A 12,178-nucleotide genomic window follows, 5' to 3' on the forward strand; every position below is an offset into this window, starting at 1 on the left:
GATACGCATAGGTAACAGACTGTATATTAAAACAACATCAAAACCTTTAGTAATCATAATACATTGATTTGTTAGTTACGGTAGCCATATAAAGCAGTTAAAATTTAAAAATGTGATTGCGATTAGTTGTGCGATTAAAAAAAAATTAATTTCAATGAATTGTGATTTTAATCACACAGCTAAACTCAAAGATGTGCACAGAAAAATTCATAATTATGCAGGTACTTTATGGGGCAGGGGGTGCGGCTGTGGGTATGTGTGTAGAGTTTAGAGTGTGGGGTGGGGGGATCCCCATATGTCCTGGCAAAATGGGGGTACTGTGTGGGTCAGGAGTGAGGGGCAGCAGCAGGGTTGGGGGGAGGGGGGCTGTAGCTTGGGAGTGGCAGATGGACATGCACATGCGTGCATACCCCCACAACACTTACCTGCTGGGTGCTGCTTCACACGTGATGCTGTTCCTGGCTGTATGCAGCAGGCTGTGGCTAGGCTCTGTGCAGCCCCTCTCCCTGGCCCTCTGTGTACCACTTGCAGGTTGTCTGCATTGCCACTGGTGGTATGATTACAACAGTTTGGGGAACCGCTGCTCTAGTGTTAGTAAAGAAGTAGGGATATCAAGTAGGAAAGGTCATTAAGACTTGTCCTAGATGACCTGTTACACCAGTTTTTTGATAGATTTATGACTTCTGGGAAATCTGCAAAATGGTGAAGTTGAACAGAAGAGCCTTGGTGGGAAGCATAGCCTCTCTGTCATCTCTGTCTGCAGGGACCATTCCACAGAGCCTTCTTGGGAACTTAATCTTTCATATTCACCTCTGGTCTGTAGTTGTCTGACGTTTTCTCGCTCAACTCCTCCAGAAGTTCCTGCAAATGAGAACTTTTTTTTTTCATTCCTTTCCAAAGGCTCCAGAATGTTGCTATGGTAGGGTCTTGACTATTTTCCCTGCACGGCTGTGTGGTGGGTCAGGTCTTCACAGCTTTAATGTACAGGTGGCCTCCTGCTTACTGTGTGTAAGAGTGGTAAGATTCCTCTTGCTGCACCATTTCCTAATCTTCTTTTTTGTTTTGTAGCTTTGTCATCTGCTTATACTGCAGCTCAGAGCTTCCTAAGCTGCCTGATACCTGTACTGTTCAGCGTATTTTGAATAGCTACCATGAATCATTGTGGCCTTGTTTGTTTTTTCTCTAAGCATACACTAAAGTCACATGTAAACTGAGGAAAAGTATACCTAGTTAATACTTTCCAGTGTCCTTGGATAATAAATACTACAAGTTTTATTTAACGGAAAATAATTTTTGCAGAAACAAATGATTCTACTTCTTACTTTGTAGGAAGAGTTTAGTATGGAACAGTAGCTGAAAGATTTTTAAATCCTTCAACTATAGAAAGAGGTGTCCTAAAATCAAGTAGTTTTACATTTGAAAATGTAAAGTTTAAGAAATAGTGTAATACAGATTCCCATTACTAAGAAATTCAAGGTCGGTTATATGGATACTGCAGTTTCCTCAGGCGACACTTCCACTAATGCATATAATAAAAACCGCTTGTGCAGGAGAGGTGTTTGGAGATCAGTGTACTATGCTGAACGTTCCCAACTATTTCGACTGTTTAGTTGCTAATAAAAGGAAGGGCTTCTTTTAATCGCAGTGGGATGCAACACATGTGTTCCTGGTCGTTTGGACCTTTAAAAAGGTATATAAAATGTTAACGATGACTGTTTCTGTTTCAGACATTTGTTTCTCCTTCTGAGATACTTAGAGAAAATCCACTTTTATTTTAATCAGTTTCATGTGGCATAATTAACATGTTCCTCTTTTAAACTTGAGTTAAATTTGTATTTCAGATTTTGCGGTTATATTGCAAAACTCATAGTCAACTTCTTGCTCATCTTGTAAGTCTCATTGACTTAGATTTATCCAGCCTCCTGTTTTGGTGCCTCAATCGCATCAATCCACACAAACTGTATGAATTTTCTGATTTTTGCATATGGGGGTAAATATTTACATTTTGGTCCTGAACACTGCTTCCTGCATGCCCAAAACCCCTTAGGGACTTGTGTTGTTGTGGGAGGGTGGGATGCTGATCCAGTCCATGGCAACTCATCAAAACTCCCTATGTGGCTCTCAGGCCTGAATAGTTGCCCACCCCTATTATAGTTTCATAGGGAGGCTGCCCCCAGGAAGCAGATGCAGGTTTTGGGGTAGGTCCTTGTCTGAACCCAGGCCCTTCCAGGCCTCAGCTCACTTTTAATCTGGCTAGGTCCCACCACTCTTTACAGCCACCCCATTTCTTTTGGTCCAGACAAATCAAAGCATGAGTGTCTGCTTACAAAACAGAAGCTCCTCTGTCGGGATTAATTTTACCCTGCGGTTGCACCAATGTGAAAAGTTTGAGGCACTTACCTCGTGTTGCTCACGTTGCGCAGTTTCCCTTCTACTCTTCTGTGGGACAAAGTCTTTTTCCCAGGCAGTCTGGACTAGCTCATCCATGGAGCTCTGCCTCCTGCAACTCCTACAGCCAGGCTGTCTCTTCTGGGCCAAGTCTTGGGTTTTTTGCATCTCTCCCTGGGTCACCTGACTCTACTTCTGCCTTAGGCCTGCCAATCACTTCCTACAGCTGAGGTGGGTAGCAATTTCATTTAAAGTCCCTTTTTGCCATTAAGTTTTTCAAGGGGCTATGTTGGCTAGTGGTCCTTGAGATCCCTCCATTTCCCAGTAACAGGGCATGAGCCCTGTTATAGTTGGGGGCGGGGTGTCCATGGCCCCCATGTATATTAGATCTGATGCCCACTCCAGCCAGTCTGGAACCTGCACTGCATGCAGTGTCCATCCCAGATAAGCTACAGTTGTCACTACGTGCAGCTTGTGTCCTGATCCAGCCAGGGCAGGTGCTGCGTGTAGCACAGTCTGACAGGCCAAACATGAGTGCTATAGGTACAGAAACTACCATGCATGGGAGGGTCCATGGGTAGGAACCTACCTAAATTGCAGTGACAATTCATGGCACAGCACCACCTCTAATCTTGCTCTTTCTGCTGTGTGCTTTCCCTCTCCCATTGTTGAATGGTCAAGAGGCAAGTAGTGCCACAGTTTTTGCCTCTCGGCCACTCTGCAGCAACAATGGGGGACACACAGCAAAAAGAGTGAGATTAAAGGTGCTGCTGCTCTGCAAACGTCTGCCATGATGTAGATAAGTCCCCATCCGTGAGTTCTTTTCAGCCCACAGGGCAAGCACCAGGTCAGATATGTTTGACATCCCTGCTGTATCAAAACCTACCTCCTGAGGTTGAAATGCACACAGAAAATTTAAAATTTAAAAATGTATGTGGGGATGAGGATGGGCAGGGGGAGAAGTGAGCTGTTTTTGTTTGGTAAAATTTATGACAAAAGTTCCTAAACTTCTAGGATCTGGAACTAACTTCCAAGGGAAGTGGTGCTCGCTCCTACCCTAGGGGTCTTCAAAAGGAGGCTAGATAATCACCTAGCTGGGGTCATTTGACTCCAGAACTCTTTCCTGCCCGTGGCAGGGGGTCGGACTTGATGAACTGCTCGGGTCCCTTCCAACCCTGCCTACTATGAAACTGTTAATACATTGCTTACCATCAAATATCTCCTTTGCTCTTTCCGTGGCAAGCATCATTAGTGGCTTACCTGCTTTATAATTCAGTCTTGGACCTTTTTGTGTTTTAGATAGCTGTATTTCTGTGGCATTTATGTTAATTAGATGGAGTCAGCCATAGATGGTATCAGTATTTTTCATTACTGCAGAGCCACTCTGGTAGTTTTAAGGCTAGGACTTTTAGTTTGGAAAGGAGAAAGTTGAATGGGGATATGACAGGTCTATAAAATCATGAAGGGTGTGAACAAAGTGACCAGGGAACTGTTGTTAACCACATCCCAGAATACTAGAACTAGGGGACTCTCACTGAAATTGGTAGGAGACAGGTTTAAAACTAACAAGATAAAGTTGTTTTGTATGCAGTGTATCATTAGCCTGGCACCCTGGAGTACAGCAAGATCTTTTGAAGAGTGCTGCGAAGTGTGAGGAGATACGTGCAGGCTCAGACTTCCCCTTGACTAGCTTCTGCCCTGGTCTGCAGTAAGGCAAAATGTATAATAAATAAATTAGTTTTTGAAATGGCATGCTCAATTCACAAAAGTTATGGAGAGGTGCCCCGATTTCAAAAAAGGTTGAGAAACCACTGCTTTAGAGATCTGGTTCAATGTTCTCTGTCTATAATATCCACTCCTGCCCCTGTTGGAGATGGGATACTCAGCTGTAGACCACCAGTCTGACCAAATATGGCAGTTCTTTATATTTGAAATACTACCCCATTTTGGTGTTATATATTCCATTTCAATCTACTTGCAGGTATTTTCATGATCCTCTTGGAAAGGCCTTATTATAGAATTTACATCTTGAAACGTTTCTGTGTGTTCTAGTATGAATTTCAGCCTGACAAAAAAACATTTTTTGCACTCCCCTCCCCTCTTCTCCCCCCCCCCGACATCTAGCAAATTAGGTCAGTGGGCGTTGTTTAAAACTTTATCCAGATAACTTGCATTTCTTGATCTTTGGTGACAGACTGTCACTTTAAAGGTCATATTGAAATCCATTCTATTAATTAGAAGAGCATCAATGCAAAGAGCTAGCATTGGATTATTTCTGCCTCCTGACATCTTCAGAGCAGGTTTTCTTAAATTTGGGAGTTTTTAATCCAAAACAGTGTAATATCAGGTAATCATTTACATTTTAGAATTATAAATGTTATTGAAGAATAATGTCACTGGGGAAATGTAAATTATGACTTACATTCATTATTTTGTTTTCATATAAAGCTTTTTTGAGTTTTCTACAACATGAAAGTTTAAAAAAAAAATAGTGGCATCAAATATGGGAAGAACCCCAATGCATCAGTCTTTTTGACTACAGAAAAAAGGTTTTGTACAATTTTTTTTAAATGAAATTGGGATATTTGCCTTAAATTATTTTTCCTGCTAAAGTGTATGGCTCTTCACAAGTTTTCTTTTAATGGGGCTTTTGGGACTGCTTTGTATCATGGTTTTATTTCTGTGGGGTGTTTCAAATGTGTCTAGTAGGTTCTGCATAAAAGTGCACCAAATAAGTCGATCCTCAAGACTCTTAAAATTAGTTGGGACAAAATGCCTAATAATGTTGTAGAGAATAATCTTATATTGTCAGGGAGATGAATTGAGTGATCTGCTAGAAATTGGAGAGGGGAAAGAGGTCTCTGAAGTCCCACATTAGGGTTTGTCTTATTATCTGGTTCTGAGAATATATTACCAGGGAGTAGTATATTAAAATGTCCTTTTTGAAGAGCTGGAAAAAGTCTCATAGGATCAGTGAATATTTTATCATCATTAGCTGTTCAATCAGATTTTTGTGAGGTTTCAAAGCAGCACTTTTCATCTGTGTTTGCTGCTGATTTTACTTGATTTGGATATCTTTCCTCTCTGAATAGCTGTTTGTTTTGCTTTTTGGGGGCTGGGGGGTAGTTATCTTAAATGTGTAGACATTCCTGCCCTAAAACCTTTTTTGGCTACTGATTATATAATTAAAGAATTTATATGTACTTTTGTTTCCTTTTTATTTCTTTGTTTTGTGCGTCTTTACACAAACAAAGCCTGGGCTAGACTTTTTCCATATTTTTGTAGAGCGTGTTGATCCCATTTCCCCTCTTTATTTTAGATACTATTCTATTCTTTCCTGTTAGTTTGGTTGAAAGGGTGGAAGATGCTCCTTAAGCTGTTGTTGAGTTAATTATTTAAAGCCATTCATAAATTAGCCAAATATTTTCCTATTTATTTGATATACTGAGATACCATAGCATCGACTGCTGTTTTGTTAGCTTTCTTAGGTCTTAATATCCAAACTCTGCCTCTACCTTAAGCACCTTTTATTTCCGGGGAAAAATATTCTCATAAAAGCTGAACAGTAACTTTATTAAGTCATTTTCGGACTTCTTTCCTCCTTGCCTCTTTTGATGCTTACATAACCTAGCCTGCTGATCATAGTAAGGTGGGTCTGGCTGTTCTTTTCTCTTGCTTTCTTGCTGTTCCCTATTTCTAATATAGATTTGGAAAAATACTAAACAAGAAAAAATCCTACAATATGTGTAATTATCAGTTGTGCAGATTCTTTGCTGTGTATAATTTGCCTGCATTACTGTCTCTAAGCCTCAGCTGTCTGTCATAGAATCCTAGAAAAATGAGGCTGGAAGGGACCTCTCAGAAGGTCATATAGTTAAACCCCCTGCTTGAAGCAGGATATCATCCCTGTCTGAACCATTCAGGTCAAGTGTTGGTCTAACCTCAGCCAACATCCATGAGTTCTCAGATTTCCCAGGACTTTGCAGTTACCTCAGTAATAGTAAATTCCTAGAGTATCCTAGGATGAGTCTCATCTGGCCCTGCAAACTTAAAAATACTTTAACACTTAGTCACCCCCGCTCCTCACCCCCCAGAAGCAACCCAACAACAAAAAAACCCTTCCACTACTCTAAGTAATCTGTAACCTTTTCTTTCCCTATGTGTCTTCTCCCCTATGTTTGCTGCCAGCTGTTCTTGTCATCTGATAGTTGATGTTATTCATGAAGACTGAAATTAAAAAACGATTAAATATTTCAGCCTTCTTTGTATCTTCCGTTATTAGATTGGTCTCCCCATTCAGGAAGGGAATAATGCTTTCCTTTGTCTTCCTCTTATTTCTAATCCATTTGTAGAATGCTTTTTTCTAATTACCCTTTACTTGCCTTGCTAGCTGTATCTCAATTCATGCCTTAGCCTTCTTGATTTTTCTTTCTGTATGCCAACGTGGTATACTCTTTTACTCCACATTAGTAATGTGGCTGAGTTTCCACTTGTAAGAATCCTTTTTTGAGTATCAGCTAATTGCCAGGCCAGTCTCATGCTACACTTCCCATCCTTTCTTTGCTTTGGGATGATCTTATCTTGTGCCCTCAGTATGGTTTCTTTTTAGTTTTAACAGCTCTCCTGGACTCCTTTTCCCTATGGACTTAGATTGTAAGCCCTTTGAGCAAGGATTGCCTTTCTGTGCATGCTTAGCAGGGTTGCCAGTCCAAAAATTTCTTTTTATTTTTCCATAGTTTCATAGCTGTTAAGGGCTGGAAGGGATCTTACAGATCATCAGGCCCAGCCCCCCTGCACCTGGGCAAGAGAGACTGCTGGGATCAGATGACTCCAGCAAGATGGGCATCGAGACTTTTTTTTGAAGATCACCAGGGTGGGTGATTGCACCACCTCTGGGGGGAGCCTGTTCCAAACCCTCGGCACTGGACTTGGAAAGACGTTTTTCCTTATTTCTAGTCTGACGTGATCTTCAGCCAGTTTGTGCCCATTATTCCTTGCCCTCCCCTGGGAGGCCTGGGCAAATAGACATTCCCCCAAGTCCTGATGTACGCTCCTGATATACTTATAGGTTTCCACCAAGTCTCCTTCCGAGTCTTCTCTTCTCCAGGCTTGAACGGTCCTGAGTGTCTCAGCCTCTCCTCATATGACCTGGTCTCTAGGCCTGTAATCATGAATGTGACCCTTGTTTTTACTCTCTCACGCTTCTCCACATGCTTCCTGAAGTGTGGTGCCCAGAACTGGATGCAGTACTCTAGCTGTGGTCTCACCAAGGCTGAGTAGAGCAGGAGGATGACAATCAGTATATTTGCTGACAGTTGGCAACCCTTGTGCTCAGTGTCTAAGATGAAGAAACCCAGTCCCAATTTTAATCCATTGTTGTTTCCATTATATAGTATTATGATTTATTATTAAATACTTGTTTCATGACCAATAAATGTTGTTAAAGTAAATAAGATAATTCATTTATCAATAGAAAGTACATTTCTTGCCTCTAACTTTTCCTCCTAATAAAAATATTACCTGCTGCAGCAGAAATCTCTAGGGTGGAACATTTAAACAAAAGGAACAATGTCAGATATTTTGTTTTCCCTTAATACGCTATCAAGATAACATAACATTGCTTGAATTAAGGTGGTCTTTGCAGGTTACATAGGGCATGTACATATCATTTAAAAATATTAGTTTAACCTCCTCTAATTATATCAGTTAAACAATTAACTGATAACACAGCAGCTCAGAAACAGCTGGGAGCTGCTCCCAGATCCCTTTGACTGGGAGAAGGGGGTGAGAAGGCAAGCCCAGCCAGGCAGAGCCCAGGTAACAATCTGCAGTGGGAAGGAGGGAGCACCTGTGAACCGGCAGCTAAGTGCTTAATTGTTGAGTCATTTAAGCTGTTCCATGTTTTCCTCTTGGGCTATGGGTATTAGTTTTCCTCCCCCCTTGCTCCTCCCTCTCTTCCCCTTGTCTGCCCTGCTTCCTCCTAATTCCTGCTGGGGCACTGTATGCCTTCCTTTCCCCCTTTACTGCCAGACTGTACCCACCCCAACCTAAAGGATAACTGGTCATTACTACTAGGATTCTTTTTGCCAGAGCCCTCCAAGGATTGACACGGCAAATTGTCTGAGATGGTATCAAATGAAATTTAATAGTAACCCCTAGACAATATTACAGGTTTTCTCCCCATAACACAACCTGGCAAGTGGCTCTTTAGACGTTACAGCAGCAGCCTTTGGGGGTACCAGGCCTCTGATCCTCTGCGGGGTGTGTGGGATGTTAGTTTCTGGATTCCTTGTTGTTCGAATGAGAATTCCAACGTTGCTCCCATCTCAGCAGGGTGGCAACACAATGCACATGGTCTCTCTTTGTTTGTCCACTACTTCTGTTACTCTTTCATCCCGAATTGTCCAATCCCCTGGCTCCATGCCAGACCTTCCTTATGTGGTGCACCAATCCCCTGGCACTGCTAGGCACATCCTTTCTAGGGAGACTCTTATACCTTGCTCACTAGGGCTGTGTGAAACAGCATTGTTTCGTTTCAACTTCTGTTTCACCCTTTCAAAGGGACAGTGTTTTGTTTCGCTGTTCCGAAGCACTGTTCCATTTTGTTTCTTTAAAACACTTCCTGTTTTGCCCATAGGCTATAATGGGGAATTATGAAAATACCTATAACTTTGTAATTTCTTGCTTAATTCAGATGAACATTGCAGGGATGGTAGCCCCTTCTGAGGGCATGAAGCCTGCTAAGTTTCAAGGAGATGGGTGCAGGGATTTCTGGGAAACTGCACCTCAAACTCTTCAAAGCAAAACTCGTATCACTTATTGGCAGTGGCAGCCTACTGTCACCCCGCTCGCAGATCCAGGGGCCCAGGAAGGATCCGGCACAGCCCTGCTGGGGAGCGCGGTCCCCTAGATCTGTGCGCAGGATGACAGCAGGCTGCTGCTGCCAGTTGGGGCCAGCAGCAGCCCCAATCTTCCCAGTGCTTGACCTGGGCTGCACCCAGCACAAGTCCCAGCTGGCAGCAGCAGCCTGCTATCACCCTGTGTGCAGATCTAGGGGCCTGTGCCCCCCTGGAAAGAATCCAGTGCAGCCCTCCCAGAGGGCAAGGACCCCCAAATCTGCATGCAGGGTTTCATCAGACTGCTGCTGCCAGCTGGGAAAATAGTCCAGAGCCACCCATATCTGTGTGCTAGGTTCAGCAGGCTGCTGCTGCAGTTTCAGTGGCAGCCTGCGGACACCCTGCATACAGATCAGGAGTAGGCGCCCCCCAGGAAGAGCTGGGGACATGATCAGAGAGCTGGGGGAAGTGATTAGAGAGCTGGGGAATTGAACAGGGAGCTAGATGTCAATATCACAGTCATCCTTCCCCACTCTTCTGTCCTCTCTCTCTTTAGTTTCTGTTTAGCTGCAAGCAAGCCCGGCTTCAAAACTTGAAACATTTCAAAACTTTCTAAATATTTAAAGTGCCCTTGTTTCATTTCGAAGCCTTTTGTTTTATTTTGATTTTGCTGTTTCAAGCTCGAAATGTGTCAAAATAGCTTTGACACGAAACACCCGGTGAAATTTTGCACAGCCCTGTTGCTCACTTAGTGCCCAATTGCAGCACTCGCATCTCCCAGTGCCATAGGAGGTGCTCTGTTCTTTTTTGTTGTTTAATTCTGGGAAGGCCTGGACTACTGCTAAAAAGCCTTGGCATAACTCAGTTTACCAGTTGAACTGCTAAGCTAACTGGTTTTCACTGCACTTACTGGTTAAACAATTAATTATTTAACCATTCATGTCCCTAGTTTACACTTTTCTAACTACAGTAGAAGTTCTGGTAACCAACATCTTACAAGCTAGCATGCTCAACTTGCTGGCATGCCAGCTTGTAAGATAAAGTGAAACTGGAAGTGCCCACTGTGGCACTTCCGGTTTCTCTGAGCCCCAATGGCCTGAGGCAAAGCAGCCGTGTGCTGCCAAGCCCCCACGGCCTGGGGACATAACAGGCTGTGCGGGGCCCGCCTCCCTGTCCTGTAGGGGCAGCGATGCAGCGGGAGGGGCAGCGGGACGCCCCAGACGTGGTGGGAGAAGTGGCGGCTTGGGCCACTCAGTTAACTGGCATATTTTGTTATCCAGCATCCCCCATTCCTGGGGGATACTGGATTACAACTTTTACCGTACTTTAAATCCTTAACCCTAATAGTAAAACTTGCTTACTTATTCTTTTGTTACCTTTGCTAGGAGATCCATGCACTATCTCATCTCAGATGGAACTGGAAGAAGCCTTTCGTCTGTATTGTCAGTGTAGAGATGAAGGGCTCATTATTCACGGTAAGCGCTATACAATTTGAGAGTTGTCCCTTAACTTCTTGTGAAGAATATAGCAGTGCAGTAGATGTGAAGTGTGGCACAATGTTTGCTTATCTAGTCTAGTATCCAGTTGCTGGCTGTGGTCTTTACTAGCTTTGAAGAAGCCACTTTCTCACCCACTAGTATCCCTTCTCTACTGAATTAAATTTGGGGGGAGATCGGGGGGACTTCTTCCAGACCACTCTATCAATCATCTTGGCTTCTAAACCATGTTGATGGACCTCCTTTGTATGCTTGGAATCTAACGTTGCCACAGAAGTTTATCCCTGCTCTTGCATATAGTTTGAAAGCCTGCAAAACAATAATGAACTTACTTCCTTATGGAGCAGAAAGATTTAAAGAGCTGTGGGGTGATAGCTGCTCAGTTATAAAAGTCACAGTCTGTTTTTTCTTAATTCAGTTAATCTGATAAAAATGAAAACAATTAATTGAGTAGCTTAAAAAAAAAATAAAAAAAAATAGGATTGAACATCTGTCACGGAAATAAAAAAATATATATTTTTTCCAAACTGAATTTTTGAGAAATGAATGGCATTTTAGTCGAGTATAATAGAAACAAGTCTGGGGAAAAAGTAATTTGGGAATATGAAGAGGTTTAAGCAGTTGCTTTGTCTCTCATACTGGAAAAGGATGTAATCTTTGGACCATGATCAGCTGTGTCATGGCACAGCTGATCTCCTTTATTAACATCTACAGATGACATTGGGTCTGTTGGCGCACAAAGTCAGGTCCCTGCCATTCCTGCGGCCTCAGGGATCCGATCCTGCAGGAAAAAGCCCTAGGTGCTTCCCCTAACTTGGGATGCATGTCTGCAAATGAGGGAGACCTTCTGCTTGTAGAGGCATCAGGCCATCACAGTGTGGGGGAAACCCCTCTTCAGGGAATTTCTGTTGCATGTGACTGGTAGTACCGGCGAGTAACTCTCATAGTGTTCCATGCTCTGCACTTAAAGATGCACCCCCTATATTGGGATGCGGCAGTACAGTATGGGCATGGGGGAAATCTCTCTGCAGGGATTCCACCTGTGTGTGTCTGCAAGTGCAGAGGGGGCAACTCCTAGAGGGGTTCCCTCTTCCACTTTTGCAGAATGTGCCAGGGAGGAGAAACATGTAGTGAATGAATCCCATGCAGGAGGATTCCCTGGGTATATGTCATGCAGGTGTGGAGGGCAGAGTTTCCATAGGAGTTTTCCCCTCCATGCTAGCAAATGGCACCGCAACCTGGGATGTGGCAGCATAAAATGTATGGCAGGTCAGGGCGTGGTCTCCAAGCATGGATGGTGTAGAACCCTTATGGGAGTCCCCTCTACCCTGTGCTTGCAGACATGTCCTGGGAGTCCTGTGTGTCAAGATGAGACCCCAGGAGCTCCTGCCCAGGGTGGCACTCTCCTGCCATAAACAAACAGACATTGGCTGCAGATAATGCAGCATAAATTATGAT

At 43.3% G+C, this 12,178-nt stretch overlaps 1 protein-coding gene across 6 annotated transcripts in view; it reads left to right on the forward strand.

The window, feature by feature from the left end:
* Window positions 1-12,178, forward strand: part of PRKCZ (protein kinase C zeta) — a 205,876-nt gene that overhangs the window by 26,371 nt on the left and 167,327 nt on the right. For all 6 annotated transcript variants that reach the window (XM_090024033.1, XM_090024034.1, XM_090024029.1 and 3 more), the window contains exon 4: window positions 10,610-10,699. In XM_090024033.1, the coding sequence (XP_089880159.1) occupies window positions 10,610-10,699 (90 nt within the window). The remainder of the gene's footprint in view (window positions 1-10,609; window positions 10,700-12,178) is intronic.

This window comes from Crocodylus siamensis, chromosome 12 (genome assembly GCF_052110815.1).
Source record: "Crocodylus siamensis isolate JL-2025a chromosome 12, ASM5211081v1, whole genome shotgun sequence".
NCBI lineage: Eukaryota > Metazoa > Chordata > Crocodylia > Crocodylidae > Crocodylus > Crocodylus siamensis.